This window comes from Artemia franciscana, chromosome 13, assembly GCF_032884065.1.
Source record: "Artemia franciscana chromosome 13, ASM3288406v1, whole genome shotgun sequence".
Lineage (NCBI taxonomy): Eukaryota > Metazoa > Arthropoda > Branchiopoda > Anostraca > Artemiidae > Artemia > Artemia franciscana.
In genome coordinates this window covers 44,730,737-44,755,667 of record NC_088875.1, presented here as the reverse complement: position 1 = coordinate 44,755,667, position 24,931 = coordinate 44,730,737, and the positions used below count along the sequence as shown (strand labels likewise).

Genomic DNA, 24,931 nt, shown 5'->3' with positions numbered 1-24,931 from the left:
TGGTTACCATCAACTTGGTTTCAGACAAGGAATACGAGTACCAAATGCACATTCTGTACTTTTGTCTACAATGAAACGACATAAGATGATGAAAAGAGTGTGTATACGTATCTGCAATTGATACATCTGGAGGTTTGAGTCCACTGTACATTCACAATCATTAGCTGCTTTATTAAATCACAATCATTATCACAATCACATCACACATCATTCACAATGATTAGCTGCTTTATTAAATAGCGAAACTGGCGGTTTTACTTGCGCATGCATTTAAAATTGGTACCAGAACTCAATATTCTGGATCCATTTTCGTGATGGAGTGACGAATCATATTCCTGTGAAGCGTGGGGTAAAATAAGGCTCAGTCATATTCAAAAAATATCGATCGAGCAATTCAAACGTCAGAAAACACGAAGAGTGGAAAATAGCCCATTCACACCTGTATAATATGATTTCAGTGCCCTAAAAATGTGTTTCAATAATGCATGTAAATTTGCTTATTAGTAAAACTTGTATGTACAAAAAACAAAGAAAGGGAACAAAAAATGAAAAGAGAAAAAACAAATAGGTGAAAAAACGAGGATTTTATCAGCCAGTAGCTAAATATGAAAAACAAGCAAATATTTCGACAAGGACCTCCGCCAAGTCGTCCTCAGTGCTTAAAGAAAACAAAGAAAAAAAAACAGCAAAATCTAACCTTTATAAGTGACCTGCACGAGAGGAAGACAGATACTGACTCAACCAACAAAAAACCAAGTTTAAATCAATGAAAGAGAAGTTACCAATTAGATTGAATAAGTATCCTTTGCCTTGCAGCATATATAGGAAAATCCTGCCCATTTAGTTCTTTTTGAAGAGGTAACTTTAATATCTACTGTAAATGGTCTACCGCAATCTTTTAAAGAGGCTATTGAGATAAAAAACATATAAATAGAAATTTGGCTATAAATAGAGACACGGGAGATATTTCCTTAAGCCCAATTTATAATAATTTAATATTAAAAGAATCTATGAATATTTCCGCTCAATCTAATTTAAGACAACCTGTCCGCATATCTAATGAAAACCGAAATTGTAGACAGGCGAAATCTGTTGCAAGGAAAGGATACTTATTCAATCTAATTGGTAACTTCTCTTTCATTGATTTAAACTTGGTTTTTTGTTGGTTGAGTCAGTATCTGTCTTCCTCTCGTGCAGGTCACTTATAAAGGTTAGATTTTGCTGTTTTTTTTTTTTTTTTTGTTTTTTTTTTCTTTGAGCACTGAGGACGACTTGGCGGAGGTCCTTGTCGAAATATTTGCTTGTTTTTCATATTTAGCTACTGGCTGATAAAATCCTCGTTTTTTCACCTATTTGTTTTTTCTCTTTTCATTTTTTGTTCCCTTTCTTTGTTCTCATATGTCATGCATAGCCAGTATGGTCTCAGAACGTATTTATGTACAAAAAATTCTTCATTCTTTGACAATTTATAACTTCAAGACGTTTTTTTAACTTTGAGACATTTTTTTCTTCGTGACTTTATTTTAACTTCGAAATGTTTTTACTTTGTGACATTTTTTTCTTTATGACGTTTTTTATTCGTGACATTTTTTCTTCGTGATGTTTTTTAACTTCAATACGTAGTTTCTCTTTGTGACGTTTTTTTGCGTTTATTAAACTTCAAGACGTTTTTTCTTCGCGACATTTCTTCTTCATGACCTTTTTTAATTTCGAGACATTTTTTTTCATTGTTAGGTTTTTTCCTTCGAGATGTATTTTTGTGACTTTTTTTTAAATGGGCGGAGGCATGGGGCCCATTCATATTCATTACGATACCGTGTTTATCTATTTCTTCTTAAAAACAAAAAAATTATATATATTTTAATGGGGAGATAGACACTTTCATACTCTTAATGAGTATTCTACTAATAATCACGTTAAGGCTCGAATTGGTTGAATTCAAAAGTATAAGAATAACTAGTGGGAAGGGCAAATCAATCGTAAGATCTAACAAGTCACGCAAGATTACGTCATCTTCACATGTAAATATCAAACCAAGGTCAGTTTTCTTCGTTCGAGATATATTTTTGTGACTGTTTTCAAATGGGCGGAGGTATGGGGCCCAGGAATATTCATTACGTTACCGTTTTTATCCGTTTCTTTTTCAAAACCAGAAAAGTTATTTGAACCATAACAAAATAATTTCTTGAAATTTCGGTCACACATACATTGGCCACAATTAGCAGATAAACTAAAAAAAAGTCTATACAACACTGTTATTGTGACTGAACTATCCAGGGATTATTTTGCTGTGGTTTACCGTTTCATTAAAGCATTTTCCCTATTGCAATGTTATTTCAATAGAACTATTAAACGTACAACTTGTAACTACGAATAATTTTTTCGATATTTTTAATAAAATATTTTATCCTGAGAGCTACGAAATTTTTTCTATGGATTGTTAATTTTATGGAACAGGCTGACCTGTACTGGCATTATATAAAGTACCATTTTAGATTATTTCTAGCACATCTTTAGTGATAATAATCAGTCTTCAAAGCCGCATAATAAATGTGGCGTACCCCGACGTTTTGTCCTTGGACACTTTCATTCTTAATTTTTGTGAATGATTTATGATATTTTCATAATCATGATAAACATGAGGATTTAGGCCCAGGAACATAAAAAAACACTTGCACCGATGTTTGCCGATGACCCTTGCCTAATTTTTGAAGCAAAGATGGAAAGATGTCTGATTTAGAACTTTTATTATTTCAAGTAATTGTTCTTTCAGAAACAAGTTTAAAACATCAAAATTACATGCCAAAAATCTTGAGTAATATCACCTGGTCAAATTACAGAGCAATTGATTAATTTGTTAAATACTCTTAACCATGGATAAAACGTTTGTCATTTTTATTAAGGCCTTTGATTCTGAAAGCCAAAAAATTTTGCTTATAGCTTGTAAGTTTTATAGAATGACTGGACCCATTACGTTATTCCATAAAAGATACTGAGACAAGCCAGTTTTTGACAGAAAATTCTGTCTCCCCCTCCATCACCACCCCAAACACATAAAAAAAACATCTTCTTATGATTTTTGAGAATGGGTAACAACTATTACCATGTATACAGGAAATTTATTGTAGCGGTGATCAAACTGAACGTCAAAAGTCAGTTAGAAATTTGGGGGTGTTTTTTAGATAGAATATTTAAAATCTTACTGGATTAGAAGCCATAATTTCATACCTGATTCTATACATACTGCAAATTTTTGAATGTTTTTTTTTCTATTTTAATACTCCTTTGCTTTGTTTTTCTATTATACAATTTTATATGTTGTTGCATTGTACATCTATAAAGATTGGTACATTTGTAATTGACTTAAAATCTATAGGAGTTATCTAAAATGCTACAATTAAACTATTTCTATTAAGAACGTTGAGGATTCAGGAGGAAGTGTGTGTGTGAAAAAATTAAAATTCTACCAGCGGTTGGATTCACATCTTTTATACATCAACATTTAATATTGATAACAAAAATTTGTTTTTACCCTCTTTTGTTACATTATAAAAATACACTAAAGAAGTATAAAAAGAGAAAGGATGAAAAAAAAGAGCAAAACAACAAAAGAACAAAAAAAAACAAGAAAGGAGAAAAAACTCGAATAATAATTAATGACTATACGGTAAAGTGACCAGCATATCTGACAAGAAAGAAAAGAAAAAAACTTAACCAAAAAAAAGAAAAGAAAAAGAAACCAAAGAAAAAGAACCAAAGAAAAGAAAAGAAACTTAAACTACCCCTAAGATGCAGGAACTATCAGTCTACCCAATATGAGATGGTTCACCGGAAAGTCGGATATTTTCTTACACTGGTTTTCAAAAAAAGCCTGCTTGTATACGGGCAAAATCGAACTCTATTTTTTTCATTTACAAAGATTCCAAAAAAGTGTTATAAAAAAAACGCATGTGGTGCAAAGATAGTGTTGTAAAGCTTTCCTGGCATATATTTGTCAAATTGTCCTTTCATTTTTGCCGGCAGACCATATGTTTTGTGGAGTTTCTTTTTAAACTCATTTATAAAAAGAATGCATGTCGCTTTTATCGATGAAACAAAAGGAACAGCCCAAGAATTCAGAGTCAGATCTAGGAACAATGATCGAGATATTTTAAGGGACTTTAATTGTGCGTTTTAATTCGGTTTAACAATCATTAGCCCAGTCTTTGACGATTCAATAGTAAACTAGTCTCAAGAGACTCAAAAGCTGCTCTCATTGAGGACATGTTTTCAGCAGGAAGAAGTCCATCATCTGCATATGACAGATGACTATTATAAACACGGCTATCATCAATATAGGGTGGGATGTTTCATACTACTCTTCTAAGTACGGAATTGAGAATGAAATGTTTGAACAATTGGAACATACAATTACTTTGTTAGAGCGTAATAGTTCAAGGCAATTCACGCCACCTTGGCACTCAATGGCTTGCTCTTGGCACCCTCTGGCGTGCATTATCACTCCTAAAGCATTTTCTGACTTTCCTACAAAAATTAGCATATACACTAGAATCGATCGTTAAACTTAAAGAAAAATTCTTTCGGTTCCACAGACCAGGGTTCCAATCCCAATTCTGCTGGCTTCCCTCCGGTTCAACCGGCTTGAGTTCTCACTTTACCCGCTCTGATACCAGTTTCAAATTTGGCTCTGGTTCCATCGGTTCTGGATCCCCCCACTTCTTCCCCCCATTCCACATTCCCAATTCCTCCAATTTGGCTCCAAGTTCCGCCGATTCCAGGATTTTGTATGGTTCTTTCTCCGTGGTAATCTAGTCGTGACAATAGCTAGTTTATTTGACTTTTTCGAACAATATTACTTTCACTTTGGAAGGATAAACACTCATATCTTATTTTGAAAGGTAAAGATAGAAATATTCCAAGAAAGTGTGCGGTCATGACAAAGTTGCCGTATTATTGAATGCTCACTAAGAAAAACATTTGAACTATGAAACGAGTATTAATGGGGATCTTATTGGAAATATATGCTTGTGTTCTCCTGACAGTGAGGGGTTAAATTCTATTGGAGTGCCCAAGCATTTCTGTCATCAAAATAGTCGATATGCGAGAGGAACATTTCCAGAGATGATAGTGCTCAGGGAAAATACAAACCTGAAACGAAAGTCTATTTCTTGCTTATGCTGCTGGTAACACATTACCCGTTGATAGATCCTATCATTCTATCCATTTATTGTAAATATTTACACATTCATAACTTCTATGTTTTTAGCCGTTGTACAGATAATCTGTGTAAATACCCTCAAGTTAATATTTGTAAAAAAAAAGTTAAACTGGAAGCTACTTTGGCTGTGCAAAAGCTCATATTGAATTGCCTATTATGGGTCGTAGTAGGCTCCACAAAACTCGGCTATCCAGAATCCACCTTAATTCTGCTAGATTTCGCTCAGGTATCATTAAGGGTGTAGGGTAGGTTTAAAACCCTACCATTTTTAGGTAATGTCGAAAGTATTTGTGGCCCCCTCCTCCCCTGGGTCGGGTTCCAGTCGACTTCCAGTCTTATTCCCCAGCATTTTCAGCTCAACAATTAATAAACCCTTCCTGATTATGATTTCTACTCCCTTACCCCTTGTTACCTCCTTCCCCCCGCATACAACAGTTCTATTTCCTCCCCTTACATTATTCTGCCCTATATCCCCCCTACTCTGCCGCAAACCAGTAATTTCTTGATAGACATGAATCACCATTTCCACCATGACAATTACCAGGTAACAGCCGTTTAAATCATCTCCATTCCGCTGCGAATCCCAGCCAAGCTAACAATATCCCTGTTGAAAAAGAATGCTCTCCTTCCCCAGACCCACGCTCCTCTTACTCCCTTTTGACTCCTACAATTAGCAATCAAACAACTTCTCGCTTTAGTAACCGTTTTAATTTTCCTAAGTTCCTTGTTACGAACGCTGAAAGCCTTAATTTTGACAAAGTGGCCGAACTAGAGGCCCACTCCCAATTATATATAATTGATGTAATTGCTGTAACAGCGGTCCAGGCACAGAACCCTGACCTTTTAAAAATCAATAATTGCTCCCAATTCATAAAACTTCTCCTCATGACCACCTCCTAGGTAAAAAGGGAGGTGGAATATTATTATTTGTAGGTAACTATCTCCTCCTTAAAGATTATGATGAAATCATTTGGGTAAGTGTGAGACCCAAAGTCTTGCCTCGCCCTTTTAATTTGATTGGTTTTTGCTGCTTTTATTATTCACCAATTCAAAATGCCACACGAAGATAGCGGTTTTTCCAGCAACTACATAGTAGTGCCGACTTTGTCCTCTGCAAAGTCCCAAACGCCTTTATTTTCCTATTAGGTGATGCCAATGACCTAAAATTAAATTCCCTTTGTAGTTCCCTCAATTTAAATTAAATATTAAGAATACCTACAACCAAAGAAAATACTACTCTTGATCTAATTTGCACGAATATACACACTTTTTATAGCTCACCTGTTCCTTTGCCCCCTTTAGGAGGTAGCTACCATTTTTTTCTATTAATGAAGCATCTTTCCAACTTTAATCATACATTTTCTGTTATCCAATTCTCTTATTGTCCAATTACCAACGAAGGTTCTTTCGAGTTTGGATCTTCGATTACTAATGAAAACTGGGCCAGCTCTTAAGGGGAATAATGACATTAATGTTAAAGTGTCTTACTTCCAAAATCTGATTAAAAGCAAATAATTACAATCTTTCCCTGAGAAAAAAGTAAAATCGTGTTCTAATGTCAAACCTTACATTACTAGTCAGTTAAACAAGCTAATTAGGCTTCAAATTAATCTTTTTAAGAATGGTAAAACATCTGAAGCTAACTAACTGATCTGGCGTTTACTTAACAGCTCATTAACTTCAATATATAGCACCTGCTAGACTCTATGCTGTGAAACGTAAAAGCCATACCATTGCATAATAACAAATATAATACAGCATCGCGTAAGACCCAGCTGCGCGTAATAACGTCTTGAGAGTTTAGTAGCTCTAATAGTATACCCCCTATCTGTGTTTGAGAATCCACAGGGCCTTCGCTACTAGTGCTATCCATTTTTTATTATTATAATTAGTATTATTGTAGTTATGGACGTTGTGATTAATTACAGTTTGATAAGTTTATTTAATGAACTCTCTTTCCTTATGTTTACCTTATTTTTTTCCATTCTTCTAAACTAAATACTTTACATATTAAGTGTTTAAATATTTAACAGTTTAAGTCTATGAGATTTGTTTCATAATCCCCCTCCTATAGACTATGAAGACTTTGTTGGGCTTTTATAGATTGTAGAGTTAGTATTGTATTGTTATATAAAAAATAAATCTATCCATCCATCTTCCTATAAACAACTATAAACATCTTAAGTAAAACAGTTCAAAATAGGGATGAAACCTTTTTATTGACAGTGAACAGATATAAAATTTAACTGGATATTTTGAACACATATAAAGTGTTCATCATCAGCAGTAAAACTACTTTCGTCATGGAAAGGCAGTGTGGTCTTCGAAGTTATCTATAAACATCTTTATACAAGAGTTAATAAACATAAGTGATGAGTATAGTAATAATAAAATAGAAATACACAGTTAAAAATAAGTGAATTAATAATAATAATTGATGAATAAAATTTAAAATTAAATATAATTTTAACATAATTGTAGCACTATATAATATATAAAAAAATAATAATAACAAATTGAGTTTTCATTACGTAACGAATCCCCTCTCCACCAGGCCTGCATTCGTTTTTTTTGTTTATTTCTTTGTTCTAGTAAACACCTTTGTCAATAAATTCAGTAAATTTAACTCTTATTTTTAGAGGTTGTTCTGTTTGAGATTTTTGGTCCAATGAATAGGCTGAAAATGATCTATGCTCGAAAAAAACCTCGTGCTCGCATAAGGTTTAACAAGTGTGATGATGCAGAGAAGGCATTCAAGTTTGTTGGTAAGTTCACAAAGTTTTTAGTTTGTTGCCATTTAGTGAGCAAGGATCGATCTTTTTTTAATCAAACTGATTTTATTTTGTTAAAATGTGCGAATTCCCGAGGCAAACTCCTTTTTGTAGCAATATTTTAGATAACTTCAGAAGAAAAACGTACCTTAAAGCCCACTTGGAAATTTATCTTGTCTAAGATGTTTTTGATTTATTTCGGATATAAATAAAAAGTTTTTAATTAAAAAGCAAGAGGGTAAAAGTGCACAAAAGAAAATTCCTTGTATCAGGTTATTTGAGTGTAAAACAAAGATCGAACAAGATGCATTATAAGCAATGAAATTGATTAATCCAACATTAAGTTAAATTAAATTTTAATTATATACCCTTCACTTAATTGCTACATATTACTGAAAAGTGTGTGCATCATCATTAAACGCTTTGGCGTATTTTCTCCCTTTTTCCCTTTCCTTCCTTATTTCCCTTTCCTTCCTTATATCTTATTCCTTCTCTCTGTTTCTGCCTCTCTCTCTCTCACCTCTCTTGCTCCCTCCCTCTGTCTTTCCCTCCATCCCCTCGTTTTCTCAGCTGCCAATTTCTGTCTCCACCCCCACTTTCTTTCTCCATCCCTCACTCGCCCCTATCTTTCTCGCTCTCTCGCTCCCACTCAGTCCTTCACACACCCTATCTCTTTTTATATAGTGAATTCAAAAGAGGGGGAAAATTCATTGTTTCAAATTATTGTAATGTTTAGAAGAAATGAGATACATTTTAACCTCCTTTTCTTCATTCTCTCCATCTCTGTCTCTTCACTTCACAGTACCGACCACAGCTTAGATACTAATATACAGTTATGAAAACTTGATTTATTTTGGGACACAGTGCGCGGTAGCAAAGCTATCAGCTGGAGACAAGAAACTGGCACTCTGAATCTAAAAGTCGGAGCAATTCACAGCTTAGATACCAATACAAAACAAAATTGTGTTCTCGCCTATGATGTTTTAGTACGATCTACGCGTTGGAGCCCAGGCTTGGAGGAGGTGCCAAGTTCAGAGCTATGTACCAAAATCTTCTCATGGGCAAGATAGGAGTTTTCATAACTGTATATTAGTATCTAAGCTGTAGTATCGACACGATACATAGACTGAATATATTTGTTAATCGATTTATCGTTTTTTTTTGTATCTGGAGCACACAGCTTGGATATACAATACAGTTATGAAAACTCCTATCTTGCCCTTGAGAAGCTTTTAGTACAGAGCTATGAACTTGGCGCCTCCTAGATCGTACGACAACACCATAGGTGGGAACGCAATTTTGTTTTGTTTGTCCAATTGCTCCGATCTTTTAGATTCAGACTGCCAGTTTCCTCTCTCCAGCCTCTAGTATCGCTACCGCGTACTGTGTCCCAAAAATAAATCGAGTTTTCATAACTGTATTGTATATCTAAGCGGTGGTGGAGCATTAAGAATATAAGTATAAACGTGTTGCCTGTTTTGTATTTTTTGCTAAAAAAAAGGATTTGGATTTTGGAAGTAGACTCATGTCGTAGATTGAACATGTCAAGTCGTAGTCCAGCTGTTGCTCGAGGCTGTCATTCTTCAGGCACATTCAAACATCTGGTGGTTGATTTTCTAAAAGTTAGGTTTAATTTATTTCTTATTTCTAAATTTAGAATGTATTTTTCACTAAGTGTCTTTTTCATTAAGTGTGTTTGTATAAAAAATGATAAAGGCGAAAAAATTCGCCTGTTCTGTAAAGTCTTGCATTATCTGATTTCAGTTGTAGGGTTTCTCATAATTAAACGAAATGTTTTTCTTTTTGTCCCTTCGTTTTATTTCTTCTTTCTATTTACTCTTCTTTTCTTTTCATTTTGTTTTTCCTTTTTTTCTTTTCTCCTTTTCCCTGTCTGTTTGAGGAATATTTTTACGCATCATATGTTTAAATAACTAATAGTTTAATATTTAAAAGTTTCGTTTCATGATCCCCTCCTTTACGGACCATGGAGTGTTTGTGGGAGTTAGTGATTACATTGTTGAATGAGTTTTGTTATTTTTTTTATTGAAATGTATCTTATTTTGTCTACTTCCCCCTAGGCAGCCCAACTTCCATTTCGATATGATATCCTACCCCTTCACAGATGAATTATAAAATAATTTCTTCTCTGGTTAGCAGCTTAAAATAAATCCAAGCCTCATAAAAACTGAAAAGGATATCAAAATACAAAATTCAACATGGTGGGCCTTTAGCGTTTAGATATTGATATTTGTCAGTCTATATCAGTATCCGAATATATGTCAACATCCAGCCTGTTTGTCGATTTTCATCTTGCAGGTTATAAAATTCATATTGATGGGAATGCTGGAACTGAATACACTGGCTACCTCCGCATGGAATACTCATGGAAAAACCGGCGGAAAGTACAACCACTAGTTCTCCCGTCCAATGGTCAATACGAAGTCCCATTATCGCATCTTTACGAGCTTAAAAGGACGCTGAGAGGTAAGTCTTCTCCATCATTTTAATATTTTAAAATAGTGTACTACGTCACATACAGAAGCTTTTTTCAAGTGGAGAGGTGCTGAAGGGTGTGGAAAGGAGGGGGGGATTAATTCATCGAAACGGCAATACAGATGAATTTTATGTATGAATGTGTGTATTTAACATCGAAGCCACACAGGCCATGGTTAAAAAAAAAAGAAAATCATAGACGAAAGTAAAACAGTTCAAAATAGGGAAGAAACCTTTTTATTGACAGTGAATAGATATAAAATTATTTAACTGGATATTTCGAACACATATACAGTGTTCATCATCAGCAGTAAAACTAAAAGACATGAATAAAAATAAACAAAATTTATACCTAATAAACTAATTACATATAGTTTATTGCTCTTATTTTTTTCAATGCAACAGCGGAGGCAAATCTCTTTGACCTTTTCGGTTCCGGTTCGTTAGAATTATCTGACATATTACGTGGACAGAGGTCATAGCTCTTAGGTGAGGTGATATTTACATTATTTGACCTCAGTAAATTTACTGGTTTTCTAAGTAAATTAGTTTTCTTATAAAGTATTTCAATGTTTGAAGTTAGAAAACAATTCTTACTTCATAATTTGTAGAATAATTGTAGTTGACACATTTTGCTTACAGACCCGCTATACTCTACTGTCCTGCTTCCTCATCAACGCCCCACTCTTTATGCTAAAGTTTTTTATTGTGTTAAAAAGTAGAGTTAAGAGAAAGAGTCAAACTTTAACATAAAGAGCGGGGCGTTGATGAGGAAGCAGCCCCTTTCACATACTAAGTAATTTTTGGCCGTTTTAAGTTTTAATGTCGCTCCTTAATTTCCGTTAAAAAAAACTTGTTTTTTAAAATTTAATATTAAAAAGTGATCAGAACTGATAACGAAACAGTACGTGTAATAAATACATTTCACATACATAGCCTTTGATTGAATGCCTCGCACTACCTCAGCTAGTTTTACTTTGGACCATCCTTAGATAATTAAAATTTTTTTGAAACCTCAAGCAAATTAATAGGCAACCTCAAAATTAGATGCTGTGTCTAAAGCGTGGAAACTTTCGGCTGAGGTGTCTTGCCTCTAATAACAGTTATCAGTGAGGTAATATTTTGAAGTTTCTTCTCTCGGATCAAGAGTTTTTTCATAAGATAAGCAAGTTTGCTGCTGAGTGCCTGATTGCAATGCATTCATTACTTGCCGATCGGCAACCTGAATTTGAAATACCTATAGTTCCAAACCTTCTTAGCAACAGCACTACCCTGCTAGGGGTAGTCATTTCTTTTAATATAACTTGGCATTGAAATACAAGGTTGATTGTAAAAATGACAAACTATACTATCTAACTGCTGAAAACTCTACAAAAGAAGAAAGTGATAAAATCGAATTGGTTCAGAGGAGATCACTACAAATCATCTACAAAGGATGTCCTTTGCCTTACTCTTTTTATCTACAAGAACTCGAACTTTACCCCTTTTTTGTTAGGTGCGAGAAACTGTTCCTGAAATTTGACCCAAACCTCCTCATTCACATCAAATACAACTTTCTTCCACCTCCTTTTGTCCCTCTTAGAACCCGACTTCCTTGAGAAGTGTTTGTGAAAGTTCCAAAACTGCCACCGGTTTAATCCAAGTCACAGTGTTATTCTCGAAGCTTGTACCGAGTTTTGGCATGTAAGCAAAACTTACCACCCCTCTTTCTGAAGCCTCTGCTGTTTTTAGGTTGGTATTAAAGGATCAAAGGCAAGGCTACATTTATTACGGCTGTGGTGAGATTGTAGCTAATGAGGCTTGACCCTCCGTCCTTAGACAGGAGGGGAAGTCCGTCCTCAAAGGGGAAGCGCACTTCAAAGTGGTGAACAGGTGTAAACATCATTTAGCTCCACGCCGAGTGAGATGGTGGTAAACGCGCTCCGAGCGACCCGCAGGATTAGGGTATTTGTGGTCAAATGGATCCCATTGAGACATCTATGGATCACAGACCTCTTAAAAATTTTAATATCGCTACGGCGCCCCCGGTATGTGAAGCGGCCCCATATTGGCGCGGGTGTCGAGAAGTAAGCTAGCCAATCGTGTTACGGTGTTCCCGGCAGGCGACGCGACTTCGAGTATTGCAACCGAAGTTGAAAAATAAGCGAGCCATAACTATAGATAAACCCTCTACCTACCACTATTAGGCGAACTGAATTAAAACTAAACATTGGCTGTTGGAATGTGTGATCTGCCAAAGATGAAATTACTCAAGTCCTCCTCGCGCACAAAATGGAAAGATAAAGAATCAATATACTCTGCCTATTCGAAACAAGAATATGTGGCTCTAGCACAAAAGTCATTACTGCCTCTGATTCACCCCAACAATTTTATCTGTTCTATTCAGGAGTAGAGAACAACTTAGGTCTCCACAGTGTAGGATTTCTACTAAGCCAGAGAGCTGGAAATACTCTTCTAGAATAAGAACCAATTTCCCCCCGCCTTGCCAAGATTAGATTCAAGGGCAGTCCTGCTAACATATCTCTACTGTCAGCCTATCCTTCTACGTGATATGCACTAGGCGAAACGAAAAACGATTTTTACAAGGAACTACAGACCGTGACTTCAGCTATAGCCGCACGAAACTACTTAATTGTACCCCGGAGACTTCAATGCAAGAGTGGGACCTAAGGACCAAACTACTAGCAAAGTGCTTGGTAACTTTTCAACGTTGATTAGATCAACGTTCCCGAAAACGGTGAAAGGCTAGTCAATTATCCTCTATCAATTTGGTATTCCAACGATGGCGCTATCAAAGCCGAAATTGACTACGTACTCTTCCGACAGCGTTGGAGAAGCTCTTTTCAAGATTCACGTTCTTATAAGAGAGCAGATACTGGATGAAAATCTGGGTCAGATCATAAACTGATCATCACAAAAGTTTTATTTTGTCTTGCAGCACGCAGAAAGAATAAAACAAAACCATGGTTTGATAGCAGTAAACTCGAGGATGAAACTGTCAAACATGCCCTCAGCTTAGAACTGACTAACCGTTTTGATGCACTAGATTGTGATTCCTTAAGCCATGAGGATAAATGGCGATCAATCAAGACAATTATGTCGGTGACAGCTGGGAAGTTTTTAGGGAACACAAAAGTAAATCGACAGCACTTGATCTCTGACAAAACTTTTTCCTTAGTCGAGCAAAGGAGGAATGTGATCGGCTCCATAAAAGCAATGGAAGACCTTCGTAAGCAAACTGGAAAAGGTAACCCGAGGTCATGACACCCGGAAGCTTTATCAGATTCTTAAAGAAACGACAGGAAAAAAAGGTGGCTGTGTCAGAAGTTGTCAAAGACAACTAAGGAAAAATCATTTCCTACCAGAAATAACGGATGATTAGATGGAAACTACATTTCCAATCATTGCTAAATTCCTCTCATTCATCCCCCTTGGATCATCTTCCCCCGTCTGTCGAGAAAAAACCATATGATGTTGAATTGGACGCTTCTATAAGAGCCGAAATCCTCAAACCAATATAAAAACTAAAGAATCATAAATCCCCTGGTGAAGATGGCCTTCCTCCTGAACTATACAAGAAATGCTCCAAAGTAAGGGCTGAACAGATCCATGGCATCTTTCAAGACGCATGGAAAACTAATTGCTTCTCAACGGACTGGAGAACTTCAATTATACTCCCCTTTTATAAGAAAGGAGACAAGACTGAATGTGTTAATTACCGAGGAATAAGTCTTATAGATATTGCGGTAAAAATATTCGGGATAATTCTCTGGAGTTGTTACATAAATGTCCGGGAGAAAAATACCCGCGAAAATCAAGCTGGCTTTAGACCAGGTAGAGGTAGCATTGATAATGTTTTCGGCACCCGATTTATTATCAAACAATTTCAAAGCTATAATTTACATCTAGCTTTAATACTCCTCGACTACACCGCGGCCTTTGACTCCTTTACTCATCGCAAGCTCTGGAAATCCTTTAGATCAATGGTATGCCTGTAAAGTTCATTGAACTAATATTACTCAGAGTCAAGAAGCCAGATAAGAATCTATGGCAAGGAAACTGAAGAATTTCTAGTTGAAAGTGGAGTAAAGCAAGGCTGTGTTCTCTCTCCTATCCTGTTTAACTAATGTTTAGACTGAGTGCTAGAAAATGCCCTAATGCAACACAATGGTGTCCAAATTGGAAAAAATCTGTCTGTGACCGACGTGGATTACGCTGATGATGTCCAACTCCTCTCTGACCCTGAACATGCTCAAAAGATGCTAGATGATATCGTCGAATTGTCAAATCTGATTGGACTCGAAGTAAGCGCAGAGAAAATTAAATTTATGATCATGAATCATCTGACCCGAAATTGTTGAGCGTAAATTTAACTCAGCTAGAAAGGATCGAGTGCTTTACCTACCTAGGCTCAATGCTTTGCACTGCTGGCTCTTCAGACTTAGACATTCAGCAAAGAATGTATAAGGCGCAGTTTGCTTTCGCATCCCTTCGAAAACCCCGTTGGAACCGCCGAGAAATCTCTATTCTGACTAAAAGTCGAATCTATACGGCCGTGGTCCGAACCATTCTACTCTATGAATGCGAAACCTGGTCCTTGAAGCTTCAACACGAGAGGGTACTAGCCTTCGAAGATGGATGCTTACGCAAAATTCTTAGAATTCGCTTGTAAGATTGTTTATCTAACTCCGATATTCGCCAACTCTGCCGGACTAGAAGAGATGTCGGTATCACCGTTTACAAGCGCCGTTTAGAATTGCTGGATCACGTCTTGCGGAGACCACCAGAATACCTGTCCTGTTGAATCTTTCTAGTTGGTCCATACGACTCTTGGAAGAGGCATCAATGAGGGCAAAAGAAGAACTGGGGGACCCTGATCAAGTCTGAACTGGATCCCATTGGTGGCTTTAAGAACTTAGGACATAGATGGTCGGCCCAGACCCCTTTCGCAGAGCAATTCGCAGCAGATCGTGAAACCTAGTCCAAAGAGGTCACAAGGATCCTGGATGCCGGGCGAGGTGGAAACGCCTGACTTCCGCCACAAGTATAAGTAAGTAAGTATGTAAGTAAAAACGGTGTGCGTGTAACTGAACTCTCGCATAACTGAACTCCAAGCAACCGAACCTTCCTGCATCTGAACCAGGTGCAACTGAACCGTGTGTAATTGAACTACTGAAACCACGTGTAACTGAACCCTTGTACAATTGAACCGCCGTGTAACTGAACCCTCTTCAATTGAACCCCCTGTACTACTGAAACTTCGTGCAGCTGAACCCCATTTAACGGAATCCTCGCGCAAATCAGTCCCTGTTTAACTTAAGCTTCGTGCAGCTTGACGCCTGTTTAACTGAACCCTGGTACGACTTAACCTCCGTGCAGCTCGACCCTATTTAACTGAACTCTCATACAGCTTAATAACCGTTTGACTGAACTTCGTTCAACTGAACCCTCATGCGCCTCAACCCCGTACAACTTAAACCTCGTCTAATTGAATCTTCATCCAATTGAACCTCAATGCAACTCATCCCTCACTCAACTCAATATCAATGCAACTTAAACCCATTCGGTTATAGCTGAAAGGTTGGCACTAAGCGCCTTTTTAAAGCAAGGATTATACGAGCAATGTCAGGCCTTATAATTGGAGGTACAAGCTAGCCCTGTTGTTCCTCTGACAATCCTCCAACAACACTCCCACCAGCAGCTCATTTGACAACGCTTCCACCCATTGTGAACATGGTTGGCTTTTTGGCTGGCTTAATAAAATTATACAGAATACCCTGGGCTTCTTCATATTTCTAGAGGAAAGAATAAAAAGTGATTGGCTGTATCCCTGGTACTCTGCTAAATGACCTATTTGTCCACAAAAGCTGAAGAATATAAAGGTAATATTTGTCGTATAAGGTGTATCCTGTCTGTGAAAAAAAGATGCAATAATAACGTGTTTATGGTTTCGGTCATAAGAAATTTGAGGAAAAAAGATCTCTAAGAGGTTTAAATTTGCACAAAGATGCTGCATCAGTAGCTTCACGGATAATTTTTTTGTATGTTTTTCTTTGCCTATACAAATAAAATAGATGTAAAAATAAAGACCAAACAAGCCTTTTTTTTCAGGACAATTTCCAGCTGTTGCTTCAGAGCTATTGAAGCTAATGGATCAAGGTTATGTAAGCCAGAAGAACATTGTGCTTATTTATGATCTTCTTACGTTAAGCATATCGCAAATACAAAAACTAAACCGTTCACGTAAAAAAGCTGAAGATAAACTACGTGCAGCAAGTGATAAATCAACTGAAGAAATTGAACAGCTTGAGGATAATTTTCAAAAAACTTCAGACCAAAGTAAGTTTATACATGTTTTTCTTTCAAGACAATTTCTGTAAGGTAGTTATTTTGTTGTAAAGACATTCACTTCAATATGCTTCAATAATCTCTTCAATATAGGTCATAGAAGATTAACACGAATAATGTTTGTGGCTTAATCTATTCTTTGACAAAGAAAAGCCCTCATTGTTGTGTCAGTTTTCCGCTGATAGGCCTCTGGTTGCTTAGTCGATTGATCTCTGCTTGGCAATACGGAGCCGGGGTTAGATCCTAGCTGCTGATGGGGAAGGGAACTCCTGGATTAAATAAATTCCCGAGAAAGTTTTATGAGAGTTTTATTTCAGCTGATTCATGCATAAATATTGACTAACAACAATCAAGAACAAATTGATCTTATTTAATTTGAATTTGAGCTTAATTTGAGCTTATTTGAGAAAAACTTAAAACGTGTGAGTAATCAAATGTTTTATATTTCAAACTACACCTAATTAGTTACTGCTAAATATTTCAATATTCTTGAAATGTTCTAGTAAACTTGAATATCTAACTTTGTGCTGCAGGACTGCTAAAATACTAATTTCCAAAAAATTATTATCATAAGCCCAGGAAGGATAGATTCCAATTTAGGGGTCAAAAACAGAATAAAAACATCAAAAAGCTTTAACCAATACGCTTAAAAGGGACTGGGATGCATTCGTTGACTATTATGTAAAACCGTCATTTTTGAATTTTATAGCTCCCTTATATAAGTCAAATGATGGAGAGCAACTAGTCCTCCTCCCTGACATCCTCTTTTTCCAAAACACACTCAATTAAAATTGTCAGATAGCCATTTTGTTACCAAGAGTCCGAAAATCATATAAAAATATCTGAGTCCATGGGCAACGGTTGCAAGTTATGCCCAGGGCATATAAGATTTTTATGGAACGAGTAGTGGTATAAGCTTTGGATCGATTGGAGCTCATTTGATTAGGAGTCGGAAGTTTTAGTGCCCTTTTTAAGAGTCAAAAGTGAATGGATGGACTTCAGCCCCCCCCCAGATTCTAATTTTCCAAAACATATCCGATCAAAATTTTTAAGACAGCTATTTTGTTCAGCTTTGTTGAAAGGTCCAGTATTGGGGATGTCAACCTCCCCACAGTCCCCAGGACAAAAGCTGTAAGTTAGGCAATGCGTTCATTGTTTACACATAGTATATGCTATTGAGAAAGGTATGCATGTTTGAACTTTACTTTCCAAGAAGACAAAGGGTATTCAGGTAAGCCTTTCAGACAAAGTTGAGGGAAGTGTTGAACTAAATCAAAAGACGTTATGTGTATACGGATTGTCAAAAGATTACAACACAGAAGTAACTGATAAAATTAATTTGGAAAATTCAGGAAATGATAAGGGGGATGATCAAAAAGGTAATATTTTCATGCTTTCAATGCTACTACAGCTACCATCACTACTAATACCATACTACTCCATTTACAGTATTAAGGGAAAATTTGAGCTTAATCAAAAGACGCTATATGCATGCAAATTATCCAAATAGCGTACCTCAAGATATTATTTGGGTATTAAATTGCAACTTTCAGAGAATTGTTAAAGGGGAAGATCATCTCACCAAAAGGCAATATGTGCAAACTACTGCTAATACTACTACTACTACAATTGCAAGTAATTGTTGGGCTAAGAGCATTGAGATGAAAATTTCAAGAACTATATGAACAAACAGGTTATCAAAAGAAAATATCAGCTATATAATAGCAATGGCTAATTGTGTTAATTTGAAACTTCCAGGACTTTTTGAGAGGGATGCTCAACGGACCAAAAGGTAAAACGTTAATACTACTGCTGCTAGTAGCACTACCGCTATTTAATACTATTACTAATAATATCAATACTACTACTGTAACTACTATTACAGCTATGCCTAAGGGCATGGAGGTGAAATTTTCAAGAAATTTTGAGGGAGGAAGATGAACTAGATCTACGTTGCATGGGCAACGTGAGGTGCTGCGGCAACCTTTGCTCGGCTTCGCCGAGTAAAGTGTTGCGAGAGCAACACTTTGGTTTTGTTTCCTCGCTGCGACTAAACGCTGAAGCTGTTAATCTGTAAGGATGCTAAAATACATACTAGGTACACCAACTCGCAAAAGTTGCAAACTCCTCATTGATAAAGATGATTGTAGCCTTACAGCCGATTATTACTTACAAGTCCCCTACATGTCTTACCACTGGAACCAAATTGGTCTTACCATCAAATACAACGGAAACAAAAAATAGGTACACCAACTAGTAAGAGTTGCGAACCCCTCATTGCCGAGGATGATTATGAGCTAATAGCCGACTGTTGCTTACAACTCCCCTATATGTCTCACAATTGGTATCGGCCTATTTTTGGTTTCAGTGTGTACCTTACTACTGAAGTTGTCAACCCCTTTAAACTTTCAAACTGGTATATCTCATGAAGGAATTTTTGTACAACAAAATGGATGACATATACTTTGATCAGCTCATCAAAAGCTATCGACTGCCGTCAAAAAAAAAATCTATCTGTCTTAGTTCAAAAGTTGACTTTTTTGCCGTAGGCCAACTTACTAACGTCATCACTTAGAAAGGAGCAAAGGATAAACTCTAATTTCTTTAGCAATGAGAGAACTTTTAAAGTTTAAGAGGCACATCTGATACCATTTCTCTACCGCAATCCCAAGTGCGAAAAACCGAATGATAAACTCAGCTGAAATCACGAACAGAAATGGGTAGAAACAATAGATGGCAGCAGTTTCAGACCCGTGGGAAAATGCCGCTTTTTTGCTTCTCTAAATTTTTCTATCTATCACTCAAAGAAGATATATTGGCTGTGGGGCAGGGTAACTGTGCATATATTTAACACCTATAGATTTTAGTCCATCTTCAATTTGAAACTGGTGCCTGCCTGCTTGCCTGCTAGAACGGAGCTTTCCACTCGAAAGCAGAAACATGGTTTGATGAAACGAAAGCTTGGCTGCATAACTTCAGATAGTCCTCTCTGACATAGGCTATACAACTCCTCTTCACTTCACACACTATAGGCTCTGGCTCAAGGACAAGCAAAATCCATCCTTTTTGGCGTCAGGCAAGAGTTCTACGAAGCTTTCCAAAATGTAAAGTCATATTCATCAATCCGGCCTAAGGTCCACACTTTCCGTAAAAACCGCAGAGGTTAGACCCTTACCACTTTCTAGGAATAAGCTGAAATCGGGGTGCTAGGAACAAAAAAAAAACCACGACAAAACCAAAGTGTTGCTCTCGCAACACAACTAGATGAGAACACGCCCTCTGTTTGCAGTTTGTCCTAAGGGTGCAACAGTAATATCATAGTAACAGTTTGGTGTGCAAAGTTGAAACTAACAGGGCTTGTTGTGATGGATGTTGAACTAATCAAAAGAAAATATTTGCATCCTAGTACTACTGCTTCCACTCATACTACTGCTATTGTCACTATTTTTACTAATTCTATTATTACTATTCCCACTACAGCTTTGGCTACTACAATTAATTCTACAGCTACTGCTACTTCACCGGAAACAAATAAATGGGTACACCAACTAGCATAGTTGCAAACCCCTCATCGCTGAAGTTGACTGTAGCCTAACAGCAGATTATTACTTACAAGTCCCCTACATGTCTTACCACTGGAACCAAATTGGCTTTACCATCAAATACACTGGAAACAAATAATAGAGACACCAACTAGCGAAAGTTGCTAACCCCTCATTGCCGAAAATGATTATTACCTAACAGCCGACGGTTGCATACAAGTCCTCTATATGTCTCACAATTTGTATCGGCCTAGATTTCGTTTCAGTGTGTACCTTACTACTGAAGTTGTCAACCCCTTGAAACTTTCAAACTGGTATACCTCATGAAGGAATTTTTGTACCAAAAAATGGATGTCATATACTTTGATCAGTTCATCAAGAGCTACCGATTGCTGTCGAAAAAAAATTCTATCTGTCTTAGTTCAAAAGTTGATTTTTTTTTTGCCGTAGGTCAACTTTCTAACGTCACAACTTAGAAAGGAGCAAAGGATAAGCTTTAGCAATGAGAGAACTTTTAAAGTTTATTAGGCACATCTGATACCATTTTTCTACCGCAATCCCAAGTCCGAAAAACTGAATGATAAACTCAGCTGAAATCACGAACAGAAATGGGTAGAAGCAATAGATGGCAGCACTTTCGGACCCGTGGGAAAATGCCACATTTTTGCTTCTGTAAATTTTTCTATTTATCACTCAAAGAAGATATATTGGCTCTGGCGCCGGGTAACTGCCGCATATATTTAACACTCATAGATTTTAGTCCATCTTCAATTTGAAAGTGGTGCCTGCCTGCTTGCCTGCTAGAACGGAGCTTTCCACTAGAAAGCAGAAACATGGTTTGATGAAACGAAAGCTTGGCTGCACAACTTCAGATATTTCTCTCTGACATAGGCTATATAACTCCACTTCACTTCGCACACCATAGGCTCTGGCTCGTGGACAAGCAAAAACCATCCTTTTTGGCCTCAGGCAAGAGTTCTGCAGAGCTTTAAAAAATGTAATGTCATATTCATCAATCCGGCCTGAGGTCCACACTTTCCGTAAAAACCGCACAGGTTAGACCTTTGCCAGTTTCCAGGAATAAGTTGAGATCGGCGGCAAAGGAAAAAAAAATCGGGACAAAACCAAAGTTTTGCTCTCGCAACACAGTAGAAATTATTATATATTTTAGGTTGGTTACCCCCTCGTCATTATCTCTCTCTTTACGCTAAAGTTTGTTTTAGTATTTTAAAAAAGCTTCTTATTATTTTAATTAACCTGTCCTTTTGTTGGAGGAATCGTTCTTAAAGAATTGGGACCAAAAATTTAAATTTCAAATAGTTCGTGGTAACGAACTGTAGTAAGGAGCGACCCGGCTCAATAGTAACCGAAACTCTAAAAAATGGAATTTTGATACCAATAGTTACATCAAAAGAATCGAATTTCGATGCTGATTTTAAATATATAAGTTTCATCAATATCATTTATACTCATCAAAAGTTACGAGCCTGAGAAAATTTGCCTCATTTCAGAAAATAGGGGAAACACCCCTTAAAAGTCATACAATCTTAACAAAAATTACACCATCTGATTCAGCGTATCAGAGAACTTTATTGTAGAAGTTTCAAGCTTCTATCTGCAAAAATGTGGAGTTTCCCATTTTTTGCCAGGAGACAGATTACGGATGCGTGTTTATTTGTTTTTTGTTTGTTTGTTTGTTTTGTTTTGTTTTTTTTCCCAGGGGTGATCGTATCGACAGAGTGGCCCTAGAATGTCGCGAGAGGGCTCATCCTAACGGAAATATAAAGTTCTAGTGCCCTTTTTAAGTGACCAAAAAATTGGAGGGCACCAAGGCTCCCTCCCACGCTCATTTTTTCCCAAAAGTCACCGGACCAAAATTCTGAGATAGCCATTTTATTCACCATAGTCGAAAAACCTAATAACTATGTCTTTAGGGACGACTTACTACCCCGCAGTCCCCTTGGGAGGGGCTGCAAGTTACAAACTTTGACCTGTGTTTACATATAGTAATGGTTACTGGGAAGTGTACAGACGTTTTCAGGGGGGATTTTTTTGGTTTAGGGGGATAGTTGAGGGGATGGGTACTTGGGAGGATATTTCCATGGAGAAACTTCTCATGGGGGAAGAGAATCATTTGAAAAAACAATGAAAAAATAAATATGAAAAGTTTTTTTCTACTGAAAGTAAGGAGCAGCATTAAAACTTAAAACGAAAAAAAATATTACGTATATGAGGGGTTTACCTCCTCGTTATACCTCACTCTTTACGCTAAAGTATTTTTAGTGATTTCAACTATTTATTCTACGGCCTTTGTGATTCAGAGGTCATTCTTAAGGAATTGGGACAAAATCTAAGCTTTAGTTTAAAGAGCGAGGTATCGACGAGGGTGGAACCCCCCTCATATACGCAATAAAAACATACGAATATAGAAGTTCGTTACGTAATTTAATTCGTAAGTTACGTATATTTTTTACCAATGAAAAGGTTTGTAAAAAATTAAAAGTTCTTGCTGCCGTTTTAAGCAATCAAAAACTTGGAGGGCAACTAGGCCTCCTCCCTCGCTCCTTTTTTCTAAAAATTTTCCGATTAATTGTAATTAATTAATATACAAATTTCGTTTTAATTATTTATGTGCGGAGAGCCAAGATCAAAACATGATTAATTCAAAAACGTCCAGAAATTAAATAAAAAAAACAAGTTTTTTTAAATGGAAGTAAGGAGCAACATTAAAACTTAAAACGAACAGAAATTACTCCGTATATGAAAGGGGATTCTCCTCCTCGATGCCCCGCTCTTTACGCTGAGGTTTCTTACTGTATTAAAACTAGAGTTAAGAGAAAGAGTCAAACTTTAGCGTAAAGAGCGAGACATTGAGGAGGAAAATCCCCTTTCATATACGGAGTAATTTCTGTTCGTTTTAAGTTTTAATGTTGCTCCTTACATCCATTTAAAAAACTTTTTTTTTTTATTTAATTGCATTAAGACTTATGTATTGAGGAAGGAACAATTCCCCCTTATATATGTTATAATTTCTGTTTGTTTTAAGTTCTGATATAACTCGTTACTTTCAGTTAAAAAACTTCTTTATTTTAAAACTTGTTTATTTTAAAACTTGTATAAACAAGTATTTAAACACTTGTTTATGTAATTTCTGATCGTTTTTTAAATAATGGCGGAAAATCTGGCTCCCCCTCTATGGAAAATTCCTTCCTCCCACGGAAAGCTCTCCTCGCGTGAAATTCACCCCCTCCCCCCAGCTAATTCCATTCTCGCTTAAAGTTTCCCTTGGAAAAATTTATTGTGGACGATTCCGTCATATTTCGAAAACGTAAAGCACACTGTCTGCAATGAAACCTAAATGACGAAATAAGCTTTAGAATTTTTACGAATAGAGGAAGATGGCTAGGGGAAGCCCCTAGGGTGCTTACGACTAGGGAAAGCCAAATTCCTTATTGTAGTAATGTTTATGCGTTTGAAGTTCAAATTGACCATTCAATTTAATTTGTATTAGTTCTAAGATTTTTCTATTCATTTATATCAGTGACTGTTATCTTCATCTTTGACATGATCATTTTATTTAAATTTTTTATATAATTTTTATATTTAATAGTAATTTTTATTAGTTCTGAGTTTGAGTTATCATAGGACTTCATTTCGGCTGGTCTAAAGTTTAATATGAGTTTTTACTTTTCTTTGAAAAACTGTTTTTTAAGGTTTTTTATAATTGCATAGAAAAGTCGCAAAAAATTCATAGAATTAAAGCATAATTTTTGACACACAAGCATTTGGCTATTACCTCTATTCTTGTTTCTGGTAGAACCTTTCCAAAGTCAAATATTACGACCAGAATAGTATTGGTTCAATGGGACCTGCCACAGCCCCCCGTTCAAATCCCGGCACGGATACATTTTTTAAAGATCACTCAGAGTGGGGATTTCCCTAATGCTTCCATGTACATAACCAAAGTCATAGATTGCGTTATTTGTAACTACAGTTATAGATGGTGACATGTTTTCTTTTCTAACGGCACATATTTTAGCTTTCAAGCATTGTTTTCCATTGATCTTATGAAATTTGTGTCCAGCGTAGGAATTAAACAGGAGAACTAATGATTTTCTATGGTAAAAGAACGACACGTTAGTCGGCTGACCTAACCAGTCGTTGATGATACTGCGTTCTTAGAAATACATTCTAGGCAATAAATATATTGTTTCTGGGACACTAGCCAACTAATTTTAAGCATCACTATATCGTAACAAGCTAATTGTGCAATCGATATCTCAATCGGACTTGGATTTAATGGTAAATTCTATCAGTGATTTTCTTCTGGGTGCCTTTTTAGCATCATTCCAAGAATATGCATACTATAGTGATTTGTGATGCTTGCTTGACAGATATATTATTTTGATGGTCAATGAAACTTTTCGCGGTCTCCAAAAATAGTAATGGCTACAACCGGCCAGGTATCCTTTTTGTAATGTGGTGATCCTGAGCACACCGGTTTTCATTTACGGGGCTTGCGCCTGAGTTTGGGTCTCCAGGTTTCCTTCAGGGCTGTT

At 36.5% G+C, this 24,931-nt stretch overlaps 1 protein-coding gene across 6 annotated transcripts in view; it reads left to right on the top strand.

The window, feature by feature from the left end:
- The window catches only part of LOC136034982 (uncharacterized), a 132,036-nt gene that overhangs the window by 41,560 nt on the left and 65,545 nt on the right, over positions 1 to 24,931 (top strand). For all 6 annotated transcript variants that reach the window (XM_065716548.1, XM_065716547.1, XM_065716545.1 and 3 more), the window contains exons 7-9: positions 7,858 to 7,983; positions 10,306 to 10,473; positions 16,594 to 16,821. In XM_065716548.1, coding sequence (XP_065572620.1) covers positions 7,858 to 7,983; positions 10,306 to 10,473; positions 16,594 to 16,821 — 522 coding nt within the window. The remainder of the gene's footprint in view (positions 1 to 7,857; positions 7,984 to 10,305; positions 10,474 to 16,593; positions 16,822 to 24,931) is intronic.